Genomic DNA, 24,806 nt, shown 5'->3' with positions numbered 1-24,806 from the left:
AAATACAGCACAGTGATAAGGAATACCTTTATTCTGTAAAAAAAAACCCTGCCTTAGAGAGGAAGTAGAAAGCAATTCTTGAATTTTAAGCAGAAAAAACTTCAGTAGGAGGTTCTCTCTGGCAACAGTTGAAAAGGCTGAAGAAGACATTCACAGAAAAATGCATCAAATCCCAGAAACTTGACAAGACTGGGCTATAAAGCTGAACAGGCTTTTTTAAAGCAGTTGGCAACTCCATAATTTATTTCACCTGTACTTTTTATACTGCCAGGCAAAGTCTGCCATGCACATGAGAGCCAAGATACATCACTGGATGCCTGATACCACACCAGCCCTCGTGAATAGCAACAAAAAATTCTATTCCATTTAATAGCCAGGTGTCAATCAAACTCAGTACAGTGCATGAAAAGGGCTCTGTGCAACCAAAGAGATCTATCTTTGTGGCTGCTGTCTATACAGTCACAATTAAATAAAAGCAGATAGAGGAGGCACTAAATAATTATGATTGCAAGATAAATAGAACACTGGGTGACTTCAGAAGTACAATTTAAGCATCTTACATAAACAGAAAGCATCAGCATCTTCTGTGACATGTTTTCACACTGAGGTAGTTCAGAAAATTAAAATCAAAAAAACAATAAAGTGAAGTATTAAACTAAAAATATCAAACACGTGTGACACATGCATAATAGGCAACAGGTAAAAAGTCATTCTGACTCATTCTTCCCACATGCAAATGCAAATTTTCCCTGTGTCCTCTGCTCATTGAGTGTGCCAATAAATCTTGCAGCCACATTATCACAAAACTCTGTTGTTTGGCACTTTTTCTTCTTTCCCACTTAAAGGAACAAAGAAGCTGCCCCAGTTCTTCACAAGCACAACTCCATAGAGACCCCATCACTGGGACATGCCAGAGGCCTGCGTTAGCTGTGCTACATCTTGCTTGACAGGCTCAGCTATTCAGGATTTCCTGCAATTTCTGCAGTGAGGTTTTTCAATGCCTTGGTTCTTCTTCAGGTATCAGATGTAGACCCCAAATCACTGTGCTGCATACTGTACTGAGGTTCCACTCCTACAGATGGTTGATGTCCAAGCACTGCTGCTCCTCACCAGGCACCACAAGTGCAGGCACTAAGCCCTGGTGATCGATTGTGCTACCATGCACCACACAAAGAAACTCTTGAGTGCTACAGGGGCTGCACCCTGGCTGTCAAGCACCTGTGCTAACCTGCTGCCCCCCACAATGCTGTGAGGGAGAAAATTTGCTGCTGTTTGCACTGGCAGGGAGATACAGGGACATATTTCAATGAGATTTCTCAGTCAGCTGGGGTACCCAGCTGAGCATCCTTTCTGATATCAGAAGCTATGAAAGAAAGAAAGGAGAACTTCTCAGATTCCTGCAGCCTGAAGGTTAAAATGCAGGAAGACAGTCTGTAGAGGAAGCTTTGTGCAATGTTTTGTACATATGTTCCCCTAACATAAGTACATGTCAAGAGTAGTCAAGAACTCGTAGAGTTTGAAGTAGCTGTGGTGCCAACCTAAAAAGCATGTTCAGTCCACCACTTGTCATAGATGTTTCCTTATTTGTGAATATGAAGTTGTGTGGCCTGCTGCAAAGTACTGTTCGTTCAGTGCATGTAATCTGCAGAGCTGTTAATTAATCACAGAATCATCAGGGTTGGAAAAGACCTCTAAGATCATCAGTCCAACTTTCCACTTTACAGCCCCTAACTACTAAACCATCCCTGTAGCATCTCATCTATCTGTCTTTTGAACACCTCAGGAATGGTGCCCCCACCACTTCCCTGGGCAGTCTGTTCCAATGTTTCACCACTCTTTCTGTGAGGAAATTTTTTCCAGTATCCAACCTGAACTTCCCCTGGTGGAGCTTGACCCCATTTCCTTTTGTCCTATCACTGGTCACCAGGCAGAAAAGGCCAACATCTGTCTCACTACAGACCCCTTTCAGATGGTTGTAGAGAGCAATGAGGTCTCCCCTCACCCTCCTCTTCTCCAACCTCAACAGCCTCGCTTCCCTCAGCCTCTCCTCATAAAACCTGTTCTCCAGACCCCTTATCAGCCTCATTGCCCTTCTCTGCACCCTCTCCAACACCTCGATGTCCTCCTTATACTGCAGTCCCCAAAACCGCACACAGTACTCAAGGTGTGGCCTCACTAAGGCAGAATATAGGGGCAGGATCACCTCCCTGGTCCTGCTGGTCACACTGTTCCTGGTGCAGGCCAGGATGCTGTTGGCCTTTCTGGCCACCTGGGCATTCCTGGGCTCATGTTATCCGACTGTCAATCAATTGCTCGTGTGAAAGACACAGTTAGAAAGTGTGGCAAAAAAACCACTAATAAATCTTTTGAAAGAATATATAACACACTTTTCATTAATCTAAATATGTATTTGCACAACAGACAAAAAGTGCAGGAATTAAGTACCTTACATATGCAAAAGAGGACAACATAATCTAAAAATCCCCTTTCTGATCTGTGTGGCAGATTTATTCCTTGTTTGCTTGCTTGCTTTTCTGGCCAGAAGCATACAGAGTTATTGTTCTTTGTACACAGAGAGAACAAAATGTCTTGAATAAAACTTATCAAACAGAACACAGCAGCTCTAAGATACAAAGCTATCAATGGAAAAGATTTTTACAGTGGTCTTTGAGTGGGTTTCAGCCTGTGACCCAAGACCATAGGAGGTGTAGTGGACTTTTGTGAAGGGTCCACAAATGATAACTTAGTACACCAAGCTTAGCCTTGCCTTTCAGCAGTCTGAGGAGTCAAATAGTAAGGAAAGGTTGAAAAACAGTAATCTAAATAAGCATATATAATCTCTGTACATAAAAGAAGCTCTGACCTCTTTTGAACCATGGGATACCACTTATTATTACAAGGAGAGCTTCACAAAGAAAAGAAAATTAGCTGTGTCTTTCAGTTAGGACGTGCCTTTGCACAACTAGACTAAAAAAGCCATTTAATTATGTCAGCAGGGAGCTCAATAGGGTGAATTGCCTTGAGAAAAGGTATGTGTGAGCTTATGACCAACACTGTCATCACAGTTAGCCATCAGCTCAGGCTGCACACAGTATAAATTTCTATCTGCCTCAAAAATGCCAGGGAGATAATCTTGTAGTTGTAATTTAGTGTAAGGAAGAGGCACATTATTATACATGTATATTTTAATACAGTTTCCATATGACAGCTGGTTCAGTGGCTGCTCATGAATCTAAGACTTGGAAGGCCTCTACTCAATACTTCTTTAAATATAAGTTTTATATGCAACCTTCAGTAAGTTTCTAGCCTCCTATCTTTAAAATGAAAATAAGGAATATTTCAGTACTAAGAGGCAATGTGAAGATAAAGATTTTACAGAAAGGTACTTTTATAACTTAGAATATTGAATCCTGTCAGTCAGCTTTGCCAGAGATGACATCAAATTGTGTACTTATATAGAGTAGCGAAAAAAAAATTAAAAATTATGCAGCTTTAAACTCCCTCAAATCTTCCCTTTTTGCCATCCTATTTTGCCCTCATTATTCATCTCAAAGACTGATTAGCTTTATTAAAGATGCACCTGCCTTCTCAGTTTGACTTCTGAGTATTTGGAGATGGACTGCAATGAAAAACCTGATTGTTACTTGTGAATTAGCATTTGAACCTGCTGAGACCATAGGCATGTGTCAACACTTGCTTCCCATTCTTGTTTATGTGCTGTTCAAGATCACTGAAAACCACACCACCCTCCCTTTGGTTTACAGCAGTTCTACTCTATTTTCAGAGCAAACTCGTGTTCTCGATCTGGAAGCAGCACCCCTCACCATCTGTTTGCAAGACTGAAGATTCTCCATTGTCCTCGTATCTTTAGAGGTTAAGAAAAAATCTCTGATACTTTAGAAAGAATCTGAGCGGTCCGTATTTAAATGTAAAAAACTACTGCCATGACAACTAAGGAATTCTTCCTGGCATAAAGTACTTCAAAGAGTATCCTGGAAGAGAAGGGCAAAAGTGTGAAAAGGAATCAAAGAGATTTCATGAGAGAGACGAAAATGGTTTCCAGATGTAAGATCAAATCCAGGTTGTTGTGTCAATGGATCACCACGTAGGTCACCAGGTACCTAAACCAGAGGTTAGTGGAAGCACTGGAGGCTGTTATACCCTTGTCAATGTCTAAATTACTCACAATGAGTAAGCAGAATATTATGAAAAGGTAGGGGAAAGAAAATAATGCAGTCCCACTCCCCTTGCACTACAAACATCTTTCCCATGTAGGCCTTATCCAGCTACCTCAGCTTCAGTGAGGTAGCAGCAGCAGCAGCAGCTGATGTTACGCAGTTTCTCTTTATTCACTTTTGCCCTGTTTACTAGGTTGTTTCTTCTAGACTGAAAATAAGGCAAAAGATTTGCAGTTTCAAAACTGACTTAACAATTAGCTTATGCTCCCACTCCACCTAAAAATGCCATCCAAACCCACCACACCAAGAAGGCCTACGCTGTCCCAATGAAAGATGGAGACCCATCTACAGACACGCAGCACCTCGTATCTTCCTACAGATACTCCATGCTATTGAAAAAACCCTACCGTATATCTCCCATTTATAGTTTTATTTTAAAGAACAAACAAAAAGCATAATTTCTTAAAAGGCATAGAATTTGATCTGATCCAGTTCAAACTGGATCCTAGAGGCTTTCATTGCAGTTGAATGAATTACAGTCTTTTGAAATGCAAAAAGACTATTGCTGACCTATTTAAAATGAACATAAACAAATAACTAAAAACCCTCTCCATGACAAATTCATTCTGCTTTCTTATTTTTACTACAAAGACAGACAGCCATACAGCTTAAAATCACAACCAAGTATAAATTTTGCCTGCTCTCGTGAGGGCCTATTGAAATAAAAGCATTTGCTCGCTGAGCTTCATTGACTGAGAAACATCTTGATTGGGTACATTTGAAAATGCTGTTTATCTGAACTGTTTCATGAGATTAATCTGCATATTTAAATTTATCAGTGTTTCACAAGTAATAAGATTTCCAAGTGACTTACTGCAGGACATACAACTTGTCAGAGCCCTGAGTAATTTAAGCTGGTACCTGAGTCAGTAAATGCCAGCTACAGCACAGCACACTGCCTCAGTGTCTGCCCATGGCAGCAAGCCAGTCTTGCAGATCCCCTTCCAAAAATCCAGGTTAGATTCTGTCTTTTAACAGGGTATTTCTCAGCAGTTTATATTTTCACTGTCACTGACATGTCAGTAAGACTGCATATCTTTGCAGCTCTGATTAATTTTGCCTTGACACTTTGAAATGCCAAGTATAAACCTTAACTCAGGTTCAGAAATGTTAATCAGTTCTGAAATACCCATGGATTGCATATATATATCAAGGCCCATAAATACTGAGGGATGTCTGCCAGGACCCAGGTGGCATTAGCAGTCTTGTTTCTTTCTAGGTGAAGGTCCACCAAGTCAGCTGTCCATCAGTATTGATCAAGAAATACATCATCTTGAAACAAAAGGACACAGTCTTGTATCAGAGTCTTTTAACATATAAAATATGAAGATATAAAACTTCTAGGATTTACATTTACTTTTATTCTCAAATAGCCTTTTGAGTATTTACTCTTTCAGCACTGACACCGGCCACGTTGGTAAAAAATTTCTGTAAATAATCCTGTGTATCAGGTATCTGCATAATTAGATAATCATAATAATAATATGATTGTTGTAACCTCTACCATTACACTAGGTATCAAATTTAAAGGAATCTCCAGACTTCAGGATATAAACCAATCATTAATTATGTGAAAGAGGAAGAAACTTCCCCCTGAGCAATTTTATTGCTGAGCAGACTGCTCTATTAGGTCTGCTACTTACAGAGGAGGATTTTGTTCTGGAAACACCAAGTAAAGACCCTGAACTTTTTGCCATCATCTAAGACAAAGAATAATCTGTATTCTTACAGTGGGGAAAAAAGCTCACAGAAACTATGACTTATGCCTTCGTCCATAAACCAATGTGCTCAGACAATCTGGAAAAAAAAAGCAAGATTGCAGTTATCTGCCAGAGGTCTACACACTGAAAATGTGCTTTGGAAAGATGTTTTCCATCCTCAGAAGAAAGGGTGAGGCCACCTTTCCAGCAAGATATGAGCCAGAGCAGATTTCAGTGACATCAGGACAATTGCACTGGCTGAGTACCTGCCTTGCTCTTCACAAGTGGCACCTGGAGCAAAAAGCTCCTGCAGCAGCCACCGCCCCCCAGAGACATGGGAGACTTTGGGAGACATGGTTAGGAGACAAGCAAGGAGACATCCTTGCTTTTTTGGCACAACTAAGCCTCTTCCCTCCCAATAAATTCATAGAATTCATAGAATTGGCTGGGTTGGAAGGGACCTCAGAGATCATCGAGTCCAACCCTTGATCCACTACTGCTGCAGTTACCAGACCATGGCACTGAGTGCCACATCCAGTCTCTTTTTAAATATCTCCAGGGATGGAGAATCCACTACTTCCCTGGGCAGCCCATTCCAATGCCTGATTACCCTCTCCGTAAAGAAATTATTTCTAATATCCAACCTAAACCTCCCCCAGCACAACTTAAGACCATGCCCTCTTGTCTTGCTGAGAGTTGCCTGGGAAAAGAGACCAACCCCCCCCTGGCTCCAACCTCCTTTCAGGTAGTTGTAGAGAGTGATGAGGTCTCCCCTGAGCTTCCTCTTCTCCAGGCTGAACAGCCCCAGCTCCCTCAGCCTCTCCTCATAGGATCTGTGCTCGAGTCCCTTCACCAGCCTGGTTGCCCTCCTTTGGCCTGCTCCAGGACCTCGATATCCTTCCTAAACTGAGGGGCCCAGAACTGGACACAGGACTCGAGGTTTGGCCTCACCAGCGCTGAGTACAGGGGCAGAATCACTTCCTTGGACTTGCTGGCCATGCTGACACCACTGCCCAAGGTGTAAATTACAATCAGACTATTCACCAAGACTGTTACATGTGTGTATGCAGAGGGCCAGTCTCATCCCATGGGAATCCTCCAAGGAAGAAGGGCTCCTTGAGGAAAATCCTCAGTGGGTCTTGTCCCACTAAAAGCTCCAAAACACAAAGGTCCTTCCTGAGAAGGAGGTGGGGAGCTGTCTGGAACTTCCAGCATTCATGAGGTGTCTCAGGTCCTGCTCAAGGTTGAGTGCATTTGGAAGCATTTTGTCTAAGATGGGAAGAGGAAGGCAAGAGGCAGCATTAGTTAAACCGAAAGGACTTCAACTACATTCTAAAGGGCATTAGGGAAAGTTCCAGTCACCAGAAGTCTCATTCTGAACATGATTTGCAGTCTCCCAAGCCCGGCTGTTCTTGGCTTGCCGTGAAGCAGGCACAGGTCTGTCAGTCTCTGAGCGACCCTTGAATGCAGACCTCACTTTTAAGAACTTTTTAAGCTTCATTTTCAATTAATTTTTAATAAGGTAGTTCTTAAAATTTTACTGAGAAACCATAACACATTATTTTTGCATGTCCTAATTATCCCAGCAGACTGAAAAAAAGGGCCAGCATTTCAGAAGGGCTGGCACTCTGCAAATAAAATCCTTTCAGAGTGCACCTCAAAACCACTTATATTTACATGAAACCAATTATACTTGCACAAATCTGCCCAGCATCTGCCTTAGACACAGACTTGAGAAAAAGCTGCTCTGCACTGCAGATGAGGTAGCAGTGATGCCAGAGCCATGCTGGGATGCTTTCATTCCCTTGCTCCACCTACCAGAGACTGAGTATCAGATATTAAAAGGAAAACAACCACATTTGCTCTCTGCACCCCTGTATGCATACACACATACACGTTTCCCTAAAAACCAGATTTCTTATCTGGTTTTGAAAAGAAAACTCAGCTGGACTTGCTAAGCATCCCAGGTTGCAGAAGACTTGCCTTGCAACTTTGGGTTGTCAATCCAGCAGCAGGCCACCAGCTCTGCTTTTAAAATAAACCTCTGATTAGCATGAAGGGAATAAAATTTGCCTCTTACAGCAAGTTCTTTTACTGCACTTTTGATAGTCTTCAATGATACCACCAGAGAAGGAAGGGAAGCAGTTCGTTTTTGTTATCATCACCTGCAAAAAAACCCACAAACACTTGCAAGATGAGCTGGCTTCCCATACATTAGGTTTCTACATGGATTTGCTATGGTTTCTGAATCATCTTCCCAACCTGCTCTGCCAAATTATCATGGTACAAGCACTACACAAAAAAAGCACAATTGCTTGAAATTACACTAGACTCAAATGTTGATAAAACGGTGTCACAGAGGGAATGAAAACTAACTGCTGTGAAATTTAATGAAACCCACTGTGTGCCAAGGGCACAGGCAGCCAAATTGAATTTAAAAAGGTGCCAAGCAGAGAAGCTTGTAATCAGACTAGCCACTATGTTAGATGAGATAAGCAGAATGACTTTTCTCTATCAGAAGATCAAAATAGACTGCAATTCTCATGCATGAGATGAAAAGTTACAGTATTTATTCTCCAGGCTTCCTGTGTTCTTAGCACCGGATCTCCAGCTTACTGGTCTGAAATGGAATTTGCCATCTCCAGCGGAAGGCTTGTCCCAACCCTAGCAGGTCACTGACCTCCTTCCTGACACAGTTTTTATTGCAAGTTGTTTGAAATGAGGGACAATCTAAACAGAGTTGTGAGTGGCTAAGCAAAAAATACCTTCAGACACAGTGTCCCCTTCCCCAGACTGGAGAATGAACTGAAGTCAATGGAAAGAAAAAATTAAAGATAATGCTAACATAGGAGAAGAAGGAAACAACAAACTCACTTCCAAAAATAACTCTGTGCTTACAACAGTTTTCAAAGCATCACTCCACTTTAGCCTGTTAAAAATCATTTTAATCCTTAATTATTAGAACAGTATTAGTTTGAAACAGTGCTAAGAAAGCCTGATTTTGCAGAAACAACTGTGCTCACATTCATTTATATGAGGAGACACTCAAACTCTGGTAGGGCAATAAAGGCATGCAGCCCATCTTCTTTGTTGGAAATAGTTCTGGCTATAATAACTATTTCAGTGTCTTGAGGAGTTATGAGTAGTTTGGGGGACAGATGGGAAGGGCACATTGGTATTTGCCTTGGCCCTGGGCCACGCAGAGAGGCTCAGGGTCTTCATCTTTGCTTTGCTGATGGGTTTCATCATCACAAACTGAACAAGTTTGCAGGCTGGACCAAAAGGCTGGATTTTGCTCTCTGTCTGCCTGTGACCCTGGAATAATTTCCAGAAAGAACATTTCTAGTTAGAGAGATTTCTGGTACTGAACAAAGCTTTGCAGAGCTGGCCATTAAGTTTCTTGTAAAATGACATTTGTAAAAATGTCCTGACTTCTGTAACAACCTCTTGATTTTGCAGAATGTGCCTGTAATGATGTGGGGGTTTGTGTTGGCTGTAAAGAGCTTTATCCCATTATTTAGTGCCATTCATCATGTTTTTACTACTGTAGCAGAAAAACGACTTGAAAATTAACAGAGTACCTTGAAATCTAAACTATGATACAACACAGGAGTCTTAAGTTTTGTATTTTCCTGCATGTAACCCACACAACATCTGAAAGACCCCCTGGCAGTCAGCAGCAGAAGAGGTGAATGTCTGCAGGTCCAGCAAACGGAGCCTTACAGAGGGTGAAGTTCTTCTCCCTTAACAGTCCTCTCCTTTGCCTCCTTCCTTCCCCTGCAGCACCCTGCTCTCCTTGGCCACCTTTGCCTGCTGTAACCCCAGCCCCTGACTGCTCCTACCTCTGCTCACACCTTTCTGAGGATGCAGTTAAAGAGCTTTTAGAGGGGAGCAGGTTATCTGAAAAGGAAACTACCCATGAAAGTAAAGCACACGTCGTTTGTTACTAAGACAACATTTAAAGGTTTCCTTTTACCTGCTCCTCTACAAAGTGCACAACAAATCAGTCAGCACCATTCTTACTTTACTAGAAATGCAGTAAATTCAAAGCACCCTCAATTTCCCATTCTGACTGTTTCACTTAGGACGGCTTTAGAGAGACAGATGCCTCTGCCTCTTCCCCCAGAAGGGTGGGTTTCTAGAATTTCCTACACTGTAACAACCTCAAAAAAAGTAGGAACTGAGGCTGTTTGTCCAAAGTTGCCATGCAGATGTACTAAGCTCATGACATTTAAAGCTTGTAGTCATGCAGCACCACCTGAGCTGAGTCAGAGGAAAGCTGGAAACGAAGCACAGAGAAATTTCCTCTCCCACATATGCTCACAAATGTCCCTCAGCATCACACTACCCCAGTTTCTAATAGATTCCTAAAACTAAGCACTTTTTGGAATGTCCTGGTAACTGGCATTCAGCTGTATTGTGCCTGACCTGAACTACTGGTGATGCTCTGAATATCAAGTTAATTCTGTTTTCAAAAAAGAATAATTAAAAAAATGTGTTTATAAATAGGCTTTCAGTTAGCTGCAGACTCAGAGGAAAGGCTGCACTTGTGTGAAGAAGTCAGGCAGCACACTCCTCAGAAGCCCTAAGACTATTTCTTACACTCAGCCATGTTAGCAGGTTTCATGTCCTTTCACAGGGCACTGTATTTCAGAGGCAGCTTTTGTTATTCCAGATTGATCATTCATGGCTTTATCTCAAATCCTTTCTCCTCAATGCAAGAGACAAACTCTGTATCCCTTCGCATAAATTAGAAAACTTTCTTCTCAAATCAACAATGCCACTTTGTATTACAAAGGAATCTTTACTGGGAGACAATGCAAGACAACTGAGATGTCAGATCACAAAGGAAAGAGTCAAATCTTTACATTACTACAGAAATGATACTGTGTTTATCAGAACTCTGCATTTTCTGCTTCACTCTCTCTGGAGCCTTTTGGGCTATGTTACCAGATAACATTAATGATGATTTGTAACAGGTAATTGTTTAGACTTTCTTTCATTAACATTGTCTTTATATTCCTTGAAACTACTGCCAAGCTTATTTAAAAGTCTGGCGGCCCAGTAAAGAATGGTACCTGCAAATCAATTAAAAATAATCAGTTCTTATGGATGACTGAGGTTTATCAGGATTACGCAGGAACATGTGGTACAGCAACCCTCTCAAGGAACAATTTTCCTCAAAAACACTAGTCTTGCTGCAAGGAATATTCCATCCCTGGACAAGTAGGTAGGATCTAGCATCCCATGAAGGTCTCTACACTGTTGTCACACAGCAGCAACCTCTTTAAAATCCCACTAGGCTCACAACAACAGCACTGAGCTCCAGATCCTGCCCTCCCCTAGGTCCTGTGGAGGAATATTGCTGTTGATTTCAGCAGGTCAGCCTCAAAGAACAAGCCAGTTTGGGGAGGGGGAGGGGGAAGTCTGCCTCTGTTCTCAGATGTACCGGTTACATCAGGGAACTGACAGTGGAACAAACAATGTAAATGAGATATAATCAAGCCTAGTGATTCGGCCTTATCACCAGCATTGTCAGGGTGCATTGACCATGCCCAGTTTTTCAAGCCTGAGTAGATACAGGACAGCTACTAGGAGGGATCTGTCAAACGCAATATTGCCCCTCTGACCTGTGATGTCTTGTGGTGGCAGGACAAAGGGGAGGATGTCCTTCTTGGTGCCCTGTGACTTACGGCCATATCCCTGTGGTACAAATGCCACTCAGGACCTTGCACTTGGGCAACAGAAAAAGCTGAACATCACTGAAGTCAGAGATGCTCCAAAAACTAAAGGAAAGCATTGAGTCAACGTGATGGCCACCACAAGGCAAGAAGCTTAAGGGTGGACTTTTGGTTGTACTAATACATCCCATGTTTGTTAATTACATCATGCTCCCTCCTACTCTCAATGCATGGAAACAATACATTGGTTGCCCTCAAGCTCTATGCTTGACTTCATCAAAATAATGAGATTTAAAACTGTGATACTGTACTTTATAAAGCCAAAGTTAGAGAGCTTAAAAAGTAAAAATTGCATTGGAAAAGGATGGGAGCAAGGAGAAGAAAATCCAGGATGAATACAGTGCAAAAATTCCAAGTGGAATGTTGCGTAGGCTCCGTTTCCTTAACACAGAGAAATGACAAAAAAGCCCCACACTGCATAGATATTTAACCAGACTGGACAAGACCTTGGAAAAATATTTCATTAGGAACTATACTTTGCTGTCTGTAGGGCATATGACCTCATCTGCATTGGAAAATACTGAAACATTTTGATGCCTAAATGAAATACCCAGCAATATTCAAATATCTCATGGAGCTCAGGAAGCACAATCTAGATCTTTCAATACAGAAACAAAATTGCTAACTCTAGCCCAGATTCTGCTCCAATCAATACAAATGCAAAGGATCTGAAGTGAAGTTACTCTGAATTTACTTAGACTCTACACCAGCAAAATAGATTATTTGCTCCCCTGCCTCATGTTTTCTGAAGTTTCATTAGGTTATGCAAGCAAAGCTTTTTGAAATGAAAAGCATCACAGAAGTGCTGAGCATCATTGTTCCTTTCTAATAAAAGAAAGGGGAAAAAAGCAAGAAGCCTGAACTTCAATTTACAGATAAATAAAACAGCACTCCAGGACTGCCTTAGATCAAAAATTCTGTTCTTCATGCAAAATTCTGCTTAAACCCAACATAGCTGCAGCAGTATTCAGAACATCACTTTTATATTCAACATCAATAGGAAAACAAAGAGAAATAAAGTGATTCTTTCCAATACTTTAGCAGCATCTTTTTTCTTTTTCCTAATACATCAGCATTTCAATTTTAAACATGCTTCCAAGACACCTAAAATCTAACTCGCAGAATTTGCTCCAGGCTGCAATTCCACATGGTCCCCCCCTACACCCTTGTATTTAGCCAAATTTTGTATTAGTTGTAAATATATTTGGAAAAAAAAATGTGTGTTTTGAAGCACAGCTCAGTATAAACAAGCTAAGTCACTTGGGCAACTCTTCAAGAAGAAACTCTGCCTTGGAATCACACCCATTTTAGGCTCATGTCAGAATCAAATAATCTTACCCCTGGGAGAAATATTGATGTAATTTTGTAGTAAGTATCATTGGCTTTAAAGGACACACATAAAATATGCAGTCTGTAAGGGTCCTGCTTTTTTTTTTTTTTTTTTTTTTTTGGCTGGCATCAGAAAGAAAAATACTAAGACATCTAAATATGAAGGCTACTCTCAGCATCATTTGTCTTCTTTGAGTTGCATCTCTGCTATTCCACTAGCATTACAACTCCCTGCTTGCCCTGTGATGCTTGTGACCTTGCTGGCAGGGATGGCCTGCTCTGAGCTACTGATTCTGCACTTTATGATCAGTAATGTTTATTACTGGCTCTTCTTTTCTAACCTGCTCTGTTAGAATTGTTAGTGTTAGCTTAAGGAGCAAATCTTTGCTACCTCAGGTCTCCTTCAGCAGAACTCCTTGGGGGACAATCACACAAAAAGCTGTGCTGTGAGGTCTGTCAGGGCAGGGCTGCAATGAGGACTGTGTGAGCAAGATGAAGGCAGTCATGGGAAACAGGATCCTCTCTTAAAAATATACAGAGTCTAAGCCTGTACCTTTTTTTTGTTGTTCATAAGCACCTGCTAACTCTGATTCCCCTCCAGTCAAACTTGATGCCCTAACTGTATAGGATTTAAGCAATACAGGCTACATCTGATTAAAAGGGTAGGAATCTAAGTAATGTAATTTATGAACTGAAAGTGACAAAGGACACATATTGCATGAGTTCAGTCTCAGTCTTGAATTTGTCATATATTTTAGCTCCTGTCTGATTACAGCAGAGAGATAGCTAATCTTCAACAAAACAAATACTACAAAATCTGTTAAAGGTAGCAACATTGTCTAAATCCCCTTGGTCTTAACATCTTCCCAAACAGTAACACTTCCCTGCCCAACTCATCTGGACTCAAATCCAAGAGTTTGGTTCTGTGTTGTACCATAATATGCGAAGCAACCTTGTTGTGCTGGGAAGTACACAGCAAACACTGGCACTAGAAGTCACAGGATGCAGTTTAGCAAGTCCAAGTCAAACTGAAAAGGAATGAAGCTGCAAAACTATACCCTGCATTTAATCTTTTGGAGGATGCCTGTAGAAAATTGGAGAAATAACTGGCATGAAACAGAGCAGCTGTGAAACTATATACAGCTTTTTCTGGTAAAGAAACTATAACACAGCAGATCTTAAATGGATCAAAAGCAACCTAACAGTTGGATCTTTAGCAAAAAAAAATTATAATGATCCTCAAGAAAATATAATTTTACAACAATATATTAATGATACTACTTTTTTAATATTTGCATTAATGATCTGGAAGAAAAGCAGTCAGGGTAATTCACCACTAGAACAACTTACGAAGACACTGCCTTTCTCAAAGTTAGTTAAATTCAGACTAAAAGTTGTTTTTTTCCTCAGACATATACTCCTGTTCAAACCAAAATTATAGGAAGGCTGTCCTATGACCCATGCTACAGCAGACCTCAGACTAAATAGTCACAGTATTCTCTGCTGACCTTATTATTGCTGGAAATATGAGCCTATGACATGACACACAATCACTCACTAGTAGCACTTAGCAGTGCCATGTTCCTTATTTGCTCTTCCACTCCTACCTCCTGGTGATGTATCAGTTGCTTTCATATGCCCCTCTTTCAGTGTCTTTCTATGTCCAAATACACACTGGATTAATACCTAATTAATACTGTATTAATACCTAGCCTGCAGCTTATCTTTGTCTAGGGTGAGAATTGCCCTGCCACATGTCTGCATGAGCACAGCAAAACTGCTGAAGCTTTGCATCTGACACGAGGAGAGAGGATGATGTGGCAAAACAGCCCAAACCTAAAGGCTATTTTTGCATTATTTTATGCCTGGGGTTTGGTTTTTTTCAGGTACAAATTTCAGGAGGAATTGGGAAGAATGTATATAGATGGGGGAAATGGATGAGACAGGCTTGGGAGAACTGTAAGAGTTTGGGATAGCTGTTTCCTTCCTCCAAGTCTTTTGATCATCTCAGATCTTCCCTTTCCCCAGCAAAGCTCTGTGCAGTTATGTTTTCTCCCTATAGGCAGAAGAGGATCCTGACTTTAGTATTCCGGGCAGAAAGAAGAGTTTCACTCCAGCTGTCAGACAAAATAATAGTTGCTGGTCACTGCCTACAGTTCACAGGAGTCTCTAGTCCCTGTTGTCAACTGGAACTACTCTTACCAGAGCCCCTAATGACTTTGTCTTGAAACAGGACTGTTCTGAGGTTCAGTGACTCCACCTCTCCCAAGAGCTCCTCTGACTTCTTTAATTGTTGCCCCAAGCACTTCCTCTAAGGGACAGCTTCTCTACACACTCCCACAGTGCTGTGATTTTAGGGCTCTTCCCTCTGCCACCTACACTTTAGATGTTTATTGTCTCATCTGAAAAGTGACATTCAGACATTAATATGCTACCAACTTGGAGATCTCCTTTGTACCTGTCTGCCTTTTGGATCTCAAAGGCTTTCTCTAAGATTTCCTCACAGACACAGAGCCATCACCCCACACTCAATGGTCCCATCCTGATGGAGCTCTCCATATTCTTTGGCCCTCTATACCCAGGAAACTCTTGTGCTAAGCAGCCCAAAAGTGATGGAAACTATTAAGGCCACTATTGGCATAGGATAAGAAATAAAGGATTTTGCAGCAATTTTGTGTGGTAATGACAGTTTTTTCCAGAAAGTTACTTTTTTTCTATTTTCTTTTTTATTTTCCTGAGACAAATTCAGAAGTTGTTAGGATCTGTGCTGCCTTTTCCTCAAATAATCAAATGCTCCCCAACTCAAGAATGCTCCAGATTTTCTAACCACCAATACAAGGACCATAGTTACAAGAGTTTTAGCAGCCCATGACATACAAGGGAAACAAGACAAAGAAATGAGAGAAAGAGAAGGCATTGCTGAATATTTCAGTCTTTTACTGAAGGGAGAAAAAAACCTTGTGCATTTACTGAGTGCAATCAATGAGCAGTCCATACTAAAGATGGAAGTACTACACAGATACTTTGTTAATCATGGAAAGAGCTCCTTACATGCCACTGAGAATCAAGACCAAAGTCTCAGGTTCAGAGAGGTGTCTAAGTCAGCAAGGTGTTTCATCCTGTGTTCCCTTGGTCTCATGCACATCTAAGCTTGGCTTATCTGTCCTACACATCCACAGGGAGTTAGTGTAGATTTCATCTGTAAGTCCCACACACTGACCATTTTAATGGAAAGCTTCATCTTGCCAGAATAACAGCCTTTAAAATGACCATCCTTGCAATACTTGTCTTTTGATCCACTGTCTCTCATAAAACTGGCTAACCTTTCAGTTCATTATGTTCTTAAAATTATTGCTATGTTCTTAAGATCATTGCTCTACATTCAGAGACTGAAACTGCTCACCAAATTAGTATGTCATATCTGAGCTACTTACCTGCAAATTTCTAGTCTCCCCATTTAAGTGGAATTGACTTACCATGGCACAATGGAAAGAAAATCAATAATTGCAGGCTGCAATTTCCCATGGATTTGTTAAACTTCACTTCCTGCTATCATGCCCTCAGTAGGTACAGTAAACGATGCATCCTTGCAATCTGTTCTAACTACATTATAAATGCCTCAGTCCTCCAAACATCCAAAGGAAACCAGCAGGAAGCACTGCACTTACTGTCATCAGTGAAGATTGTATCCATCTACCTAACTGTGCCCTCAAGAGGTTACAGACAGCATAACTTTCACCTCTCTTGTCAGTTCTTAGAAGCAACCCAACAGAAATGTCCATGACACATGTGCTGAGACACTGCAGCAAAGGTTTGCTGGATGTGGACTGCTGACCACTGACAGCCACTGCAGACATGGCTGGCCTTGGGGTCTTCACGGCTTCTTGTCACCCATTACCCAAGTGCCTTAGAAAAAGCTAAAAATAGCATTGTTTTCCATGCAAGCAATTGCTGTAGTGGCTACAGAGCTGCCATGTGATCATGCATGGGAAAGGAAGCGGTTCCCCTAATTGCAAATGAGAGAAAAATTCCATGAGGCAATCTTCCTCCTAGGAACAGAAGCTTGGCGTGTATCATCCCAGAGCCATCTTAAAATACACGTCTGCTTTGTAGCCAGGATTATCTGAAATAGCAAATATAGACTAAGTATGGAAGATCAACCTGTACCTAAAGTCTTTCTGACTCTGCATGTATCTGCAGTTTCTTGTGGGTTCTGCCATTCAATTTTTATGAGAAAGCAGATTTATGGTATAAGCACTCATGAATAATTCACTCCCCTGGGCTGCCACATAAAACTTGGGGAAATCCCAGCTGTAGAAATCTGGCACAGTGCAGCTAGTGCAAGCTGCACTACTTTCATACAGGTGTTATTCCACTGACCTACTTGGAGTTCCTCTTCTTTTGCACTGCTAGAAGAGCAGGATCAGGCTGTTTGCTTACCACCTCTGCTAAGCAAACCTCCCTGCCATCTCTTCACAGCAATAAAGATGTTTCCAGTGTTGGAGTAAGGTAGTTTTAGCAACCTTAGTGCTTTGGCTCACCACAACTTCAGCAGCTTTTACATCTCATATGCTCTTGGGCCTCCCATAATATTTAATTTATTTCCTCATCAAGTGTATGTTTTTAAATCATGTTGAGAAAATTACTTTGTTTCTAGATTAATGGACCACCACCAAAGTCACGAAGTAGATACACCAAGCATGTATTAATGCTGTTTTCAAACTTCCAAAGAAATAGAGCTAATCCCAACACTCATTCTTCACCACTGAAAGAAGACCTATGGCAGGGTATGGATGCAGGTGATTCAGACAAAAAAGAAGTGAAACTGCCTGGCCATCTCCATGCCCTGACACAGAGAATAGCATCACTCAGTGGGCTGCTTATTGCCCTAGGCTTTTTTTTCATATAAAGATAAGAGGGTAATTTTTCTCTAATTAAAAAAAAACAAACATCTGTTTGGTTAGATCTCCAAGTGGAGGCCACTTAAAATGACAGTCACTGTACTGACACTAAGACATATTTAAATCACACACTGCAGTATGTAACTAAACCTATAACTATATTATAGGGAACAAAGAGCTGGCGTCCCAGGTTAGTAAATAAATTGAACAGCTTGTGGCTATCTTTACATAAAACAAACTGATAATTATAGTGCCTAAGTTAGACATCTGACTAAATGCAGTCATGTCATTTAAACAATTAAGCTATACTGACTTATAGGAGCTAAGGATTTGATTAAGGATATAAGGACCTGATCTTTACCCTAATATCTCCCTTCACTCCATCCAAATTACTGGCTTTCACCACCTGGCCTCTCCCTCCTGTCCCCACAGCTGGGTTTTAAGCAGGTTAAGAAATGACAGATTTTCACTTTGTGCATTTCTTACTCAATTCCAGCAGTGCTCAGTGAAATGAGAGACAACCATAAAAGCCAGTAGAGGGGAAAATTAGACGTGCTGTGTAACTAATTTCTGAACTGTAAGCAAAGTTGCTGGCAATTTTCATTTCGTATCACAAGTTCACATTTCTTTGACTTGCCACCTATTGAAGACAACCACTGCCTGTTCACGCCCTTCCTGGTGGGATGGGACGCTGCTTGCCCAGCTGGGACAAGCTCTAGGGATGGCCAGAGTGTGGTCTGAAAGGAACCCCTCACCTCTTCCCACAGGAGTCACCATCCCACCTGGGAGAAGAGTGCACACCTTCAGCCCAAACCATTGCCATGGCGGAGACAGGTTCCTACTGCATCCCCTGCTTGGTTGCCCACTGCTAGAGCCACTGTGTTTGCTGGGGTGGCTATAGGCAGACCCAGGCACAGTGGGCCCAGCTCTGTGGGCAGTCAGGGAAGCTTGGCCATGAGAAAGGAAGGGGCCAAATGCAAATTAAGACCAGATGAGACAAGCCAGCAGTTGGAAAGAGGAGGGGTGGCTAAAACACAAGCCTGTGATGGCTTGAAGTGAAAATAGCCAGACCAGGGAGGCTTGCAGATTGCCACCAAACCCAAAACCCCTTCCACCCTCTGGTTGCCTGGAGGGAACTGTGTAATGAAGCAGGTTTCAAGAAGCCACAGCTCCCAGCAGAGTTAACTCTCCAGCAGCTGCTGCACATTCAAATTGTCAGCCAGATTAAACACAGGAATGCCTGTGGGTCGCCAAAGCTGTGGAAAGGGTGAAGCCACAGAGCAGGCTTGCTCTAAGGTGCAAAAAGTACTCCAAAAGCTGGAGGCACATTCCCTGTGGCCAGAAGAGAGCTGCACTGGCATTGCCTGGCACGGGGCCTTTTCCTTGCCTTGGCTGTCTGTCCCAAGCTGGATGCTAGCATGGGGTTTGTCTTCTGCCTCGTTAGGGCTGCAGACCTGGGATGTATCCAGACTGTTTCTGTTCTGGTGGGGACCCCACTGCAGCCCACTCCTTTGGTGTGAGCCAGGGTGCTGCAGGGCACCCGAAATGCCGGCGCCTGCCTGCATTGCCCTGGCACCTGGATCTCGGAGAAACGCGTTCCCTGAGGGGGACAGGCACGCGGGCACTTGTACCAGGCGAAAGTGAGTGCCACTGAGCTGCATGACACTGATGACAAGAGAGTGATGATTTACTGGGAAAACTGCTCTATAAAAAACACACTTGAGGATCCTGTTTATTGTCTCGTACCCTTCAAATACTCCACAGTTACAAATACTCCATACAATTACAAGCTAAAAAAAAAAGGAGGGAAGGTAATCCTCCCACACGCTGTCTACCCCATAGACTCAACAAACCCATGGCCCATCAGCAGGAAGCATGGGTCAGACATCCCGCAAGGCTCCTCCTGGGAGATGGTGAGCCACCTCCAGCCAGCAATAAACAATCCCCATTTCAAACCTGGGCTGCAGACTTCTTGCCAGATCCACACAGCTGCAGAGAGCAGAGGTGGAAGGAGCTGTGCTGGGGCTAGAAAGGAGAAAGAAGTGAGGTTGCTCCCACATAATACAGTCCCTCCTCTGCAAAACTGCTATGCTCCATGGGGCTGTGCAGCTCCCAGGCTTCTCCAAGTCCCTCTATCCCAGCTGAGCTCCGTTGGAAACTACAGTCCACAAAACCGCAGTGAAGATGCTGGTCCACAAAAGTCAACTTTCTGTGCGGCTCCCAAAGGTTGCACAACAACCAAGCAGGAACTAAGTACAAGAGAGTGACCACAGGCGGCTGCATCTTTGGGCCACATTCAGGCTCCCAGACAACCAGCTCAACTGAGGGAGCCAAGTGGTCTCCCTCACTAGAAGAAATTTGATTTATCCCCCCTCCTGCTTCCAAAGCACTAGAGGTGTCTACACACACGTAAGCCGACAGCATGGATGTCCCCATCCCCACCCCGCATAAGCACTTACCCCCCAGGAACTGGATGCCTCCTGCCACCCTGCCCACGGTCCTGGAAATAAGCTCGGACACACAGCAGCCCATGAGCGCTGTCAGGGCCACCAAGAGGAGCAGCCCGCAGCCCAGGCCTGTCACCACCGTGCAGATCCTCCACTCGGCACTGGGGATGGCCTGGAAGGAGGCATAGCGGCCACACTGCTCCACCATCACGGTCGTCTGGCGGCTCTCATCCCGCACTGGGTAAGAACACCTCCGGAAAGTGCCAAAGGAAACCGACTTCTCCAGCTGAGAGCCCAAGAGCCAGTAGGGCATGAAGAAACCCACACAGGAGGTGGCAGCACAGAGGAAGGAGAGAAGGGCCCAGACCACACCGGTGCAGGTGAGGCTGGAGGCCATTTTTGTATCTGCTCCAAGATCCCTCGCAATGTGGAGATGGAAAAGCAGCTGTGTGTTTTAGAGGATTCTATGGATAATCCAGAGTCTCTCAGCCTTGAAAAATCCTCGCACTGGAAGAAGCACGGATCCTAACAGCCAGGGGAATGTTTCCTCCCATCATGAAGACAAAGGTCCCTAATTATAAAAAAAAACACATATACACACACACATAAATAAAAAAAAAAAAAAAAAAAAAAAAAAGTTCAGTAATACTGACATTAGAAAAAATATTTATCTGTCAACGTGTTTTTCCTTCCTACAGGACTTTTCAGTAAGACATTTAACTTTTCTGTCCCATCCTTGCTATCAGCTGCCAGAACTGCTGTCAGTGATACCAGCTGCTGGGAAGGGCAGAGGGAGGCAGCCCGGCCAGCACAGGCTGCTCTGCACATCCAAGAACGCTCTGCAGCCACCTTCAGGGACTCCCTGTGTACTTTCCTATTCACGTTTCTCTACCATAATGTCTTGATCCAGCTCATACTAATAGAGAAAAAAAAAAGGCAAGATCTTATTCATCCATACCTAATGGAGCCTTCTTCGTGCAACATCAAGGGAATTCACCTCACACTATACATGGTCCTGAAGCTTCAAGTGCAAAGCTACTCACAGTGCCTAAAGCTTTTTAAGATCAGACCCCTGTGGCAGAAGTAAACCTCCTTACCACACTCCCCAAAGAAGTGCTATGAGGTGATTTCTATTTAACTCCTTTAAGCTGTTGGCATCCCTGTGCAAAAGCAGCCCTTTATCACTCTATATCCAGAAGTACCAGAAGCACCCAACTCCAGGTGGGCCCCTGGTAGGCGAAGACTTTTCTGTATCTTTTGGATTTACTCTCAAGCAACTGCTAGCAGCACATGATTAAAAAACAGGGGTCTCTCTTAATATTCCTGCTCACACTCAGCCCAGCTCCTTCTCTTCTCCATCTTTCAGCTCAAACCCAGGAGCTTTAACCCTTCTGCATCCTTCCTGGACAACTCCCTGCTCAGTACCAGTGTAACCAAGTGCTTTTGAGTGTCATAGAAACTTACACACTGCTTCCCAGAGGCTGGGGGTGTATTATGGTCATTTCTCACAGTTGCTTCCAAATTAAGTCTGATAGCTATTTATGGGGGCTGCTTGGTTTTTTTTGGCTTTCTTTTTTTTTTTTTTTTTTTTTTTTTGGGGGGGGGGGTTGGTAAGCATGATTATATTCCAATAAGTGAATTCAATTCATGTACAGGCAATAAGATTAATACTACTTCAGTACAAGGAAGGAATGTACAGAAAGAGCCTGAAAGTGAAATTAAGCATGTGCACTACTCAAAAGTTTTGTTTACTTTTAAAACACTAAGAAAATGAAGTGTCTTCTGTAGTGCTAAAAAGGCCTATGTTGCTTCTCAAGAATTACATCTATATCTCCCCATAGCCTAACCACAGAAATGCTTTTCAACCTGCAGAACACCAAACCCCCGGGGACAAAAGTTGGGCGAATGGCATAGGGTGCCTCCATCCCTCCAGAGGCGTGTTCTGGAGAAGGATCTGCCTGTGTCTTGGCGTGGCACCAGATTTCTAAGGCAAAGTGGGTCACGGCACTTGGGGAAGATATTCGTGAATGAGGGGAGGAGGTACAGATGGCAATGGGGGACAACACAAAGGTTTTTCCTGGAACAGGACCGCACAATCCCACCGGCTCCGGCGGGGCAGCAGCTTTACCCCCCGCGCCGGAGGCTGCCAGCCCACAGCCGGGGAGCTCTGTGGGGAGGCGGACTCGCCCTCCGGCCCCGAAACCCCGCTCCCTTCCCTCCGGGAGTAGGAGGGGGCGGCGGAGAGATCCGGCTCCCCCCTAGGGAAGGCGGCGGCCGGGAACCAAAACTCGCCGGGGTGATGAGAGGGGAAGGCTGCGGGACGAGAGGGCACCGTGCCCGCGGGGCCGGGAGTGTAGAAGGGGTGCAGGGTGTCAAGGGCAGGGGGCTCCGGGAGGAGAAGCTAGAAAAGCTCCGGGAGGTCCGGGAGGGCAGGAGATCCGGGGAGCCAGGAAGACGGGGAGGCAGGAGGGCCACACGGGGAGAGGGAAGGGAGAGCGGTCCAGGGTGGCAGGGAGATCCGGGAAGGACGGGGGCCCGGGAGGGGAAGGATGCGGGAAGGCAGGGGAATGAGAGGACTGGAGATCCGCGAGGGTGAGGGAGTCCGGAGGGTTCGATAGAACGGGCAAGGGAGATAGCCGGGAAGAGTGTCGGAGCGGAGGAGGGGATCCGGGAGCAGAAGAGGGTCAGGGGGGTACAAGGGATGTGGCCATGCAGGGTGGGGAAGGAGGTTCTGAGGGCTCGGGGATCTGGAGTCACGCAGGAGACGCGGTGTACAGGGAGTGCGGGAGGACAGGGGTCCGGGAGCAGAAGGGGGTGCAGAGTGTCCGGGAGGGGCAAGGGGATGCAGCATCGCAGGGAATGCGGGAGGACAGAAGTCCGGGAGGCGGGGGCTGGGGGGTGCCGGTATGGGGCTGGGCAGGGTGCCGGGAGAGCGAAGAGCTACTTACTGAGACGCCAGTGACGGGGACTGCCCGCCGCGGCTGCCGGGAGCACATGGGCGCGGAGCCGGAGGGTGGGTGGTAGCCGCTCCAAGAGACTCTGCCCGCGGTCCCAACGCGGAGGCGACGCGGGAGCTCCGAGGCGGGCGGGACTGGGACCGAGACCCTCCCCAGCCCGGCCCGTCCTTCCTTCTCTTCCTCCGCACGTTCTTCTCTCCTTTGGTTTGATTCCTCTGGAAGGCAATGCACTCTACTGCCTCTCCTCCCCTTTCCCCCGCCACCGCCTCCCCGGGCGGGACCCGCCGCCGCCGACGGCGCAGTTGCGGGGCCGCTGCCGGGGCCGGGGGCGAGGGGCTGGGGAGCGGCGGCGGGGGAGGAACGGCGGGGGAGAGGGTGGCTGGGGGGGCGTTAGAGTGGGGAGGCTCCTCCCCGAGCCCTCCCGGGGCAGGGCGGGGGTTCATGGCTCCCCGGAGCTTAGGGTCCCGGGTGCCCGAGCCAGCCCGGGTCAGAATCGGTCCGGGGGCGGTGGGGAGCTCTGCGGGGGAGGTGGGCTCCGCTCCGCCCGCTGCGGCTTCACGGATGTTTGCGGGGTTTGGGGGGCGGCGGAGGGGAAAAAAGGGCAGAAGAGGAAAGGAGAGAAGGGGAAAAAGTGTTAGAGGGAAAGGGGGAGGCTGTACCCCTTACATGAGGAAATAGGAGCTAATCGCCTGATGGTGTACATGTGATAAGAGTGTGTGTGTGTGTCTGCATGTGTGTGTCTGCGTGTGTGTGTGTGTGTGTGTGTGTGTGTGTCTGCGTGTGTGTCTCTGCATGCGAGCTGCTGATCCAGCATTTTGATCGCAACAGTTCGGGAGCTTGTCTACTGCGAAAGTAAATGTGACCAGAGTAGCAAGCAGCTCATCCTGGCTGGGTTAGGTCAAACAGAGACAGGAGCTCCAGCCCTTTCCCAGGGTGTCTTAAGTGGGAAAGTTTTGGAGAGATTGCCTTGCCTTCTGAGGGCGAGGAGTGATGGTGCACACAGAGCCTGTGGGAGAAAGAGAGGTTTCCTTTTCTTCTTTTTCCTCTCCACCCTGCAGCTTGAATAAATTCCATCAGACAGAAGACAATATTATACCAGGTTTAAATTATGTCAGCACTAGACATGCAAAATCTCTCTGGTGATTTCTTTTACAGTCCTGGAGCATGGCATGTGATTTAAGCACTGATCATTAAGATTATTAATACTAAATGGAAGGGAGGTTTATTGCACTCGGTGTTTACACCATTTAATACTTACAACAGTCATGTTCAGGACTAAATTATGAAGCTATGTTATTGTTAGTTTGTATGGTTTCTTTTTTAATAACTTTCCATTTTTTCTCCATAATGCATAGGCTTTAAATCAGAACATTACTGAAAATGTGTATTTTCTCAAGGGGTAAAAAATGCATTGGAAACACTGTAGCAAGATTGAGGTTTCCACCCTAGCATTTCAAGCATATGCTTTAGTGAAAATTGTTTCAAATAAAAGA

The 24,806-nt window shown here is 44.4% G+C and overlaps 1 protein-coding gene across 1 annotated transcript in view; it reads right to left on the bottom strand.

Moving 5' to 3' along the window:
* Nucleotides 1–23,624, bottom strand: part of LHFPL6 (LHFPL tetraspan subfamily member 6) — a 143,185-nt gene extending 119,561 nt beyond the window's left edge. Inside the window, exons 1-2 of the mRNA XM_030469447.1 lie at nucleotides 23,305–23,624; nucleotides 20,369–20,927 (exon numbers count right to left, since the gene is read on the bottom strand). Coding sequence (XP_030325307.1) covers nucleotides 20,369–20,753 — 385 coding nt within the window. The 5' untranslated portion in view covers nucleotides 20,754–20,927; nucleotides 23,305–23,624. The remainder of the gene's footprint in view (nucleotides 1–20,368; nucleotides 20,928–23,304) is intronic.
* Nucleotides 23,625–24,806: the final 1,182 nt, after the last annotated feature.

The sequence above is a fragment of the Calypte anna genome, chromosome 1 (genome assembly GCF_003957555.1).
Source record: "Calypte anna isolate BGI_N300 chromosome 1, bCalAnn1_v1.p, whole genome shotgun sequence".
Taxonomy (NCBI): domain Eukaryota; kingdom Metazoa; phylum Chordata; class Aves; order Apodiformes; family Trochilidae; genus Calypte; species Calypte anna.
The sequence above is the reverse complement of the archived record's forward strand: the minus strand, read 5'-3'. Positions and strand labels throughout refer to the sequence as shown.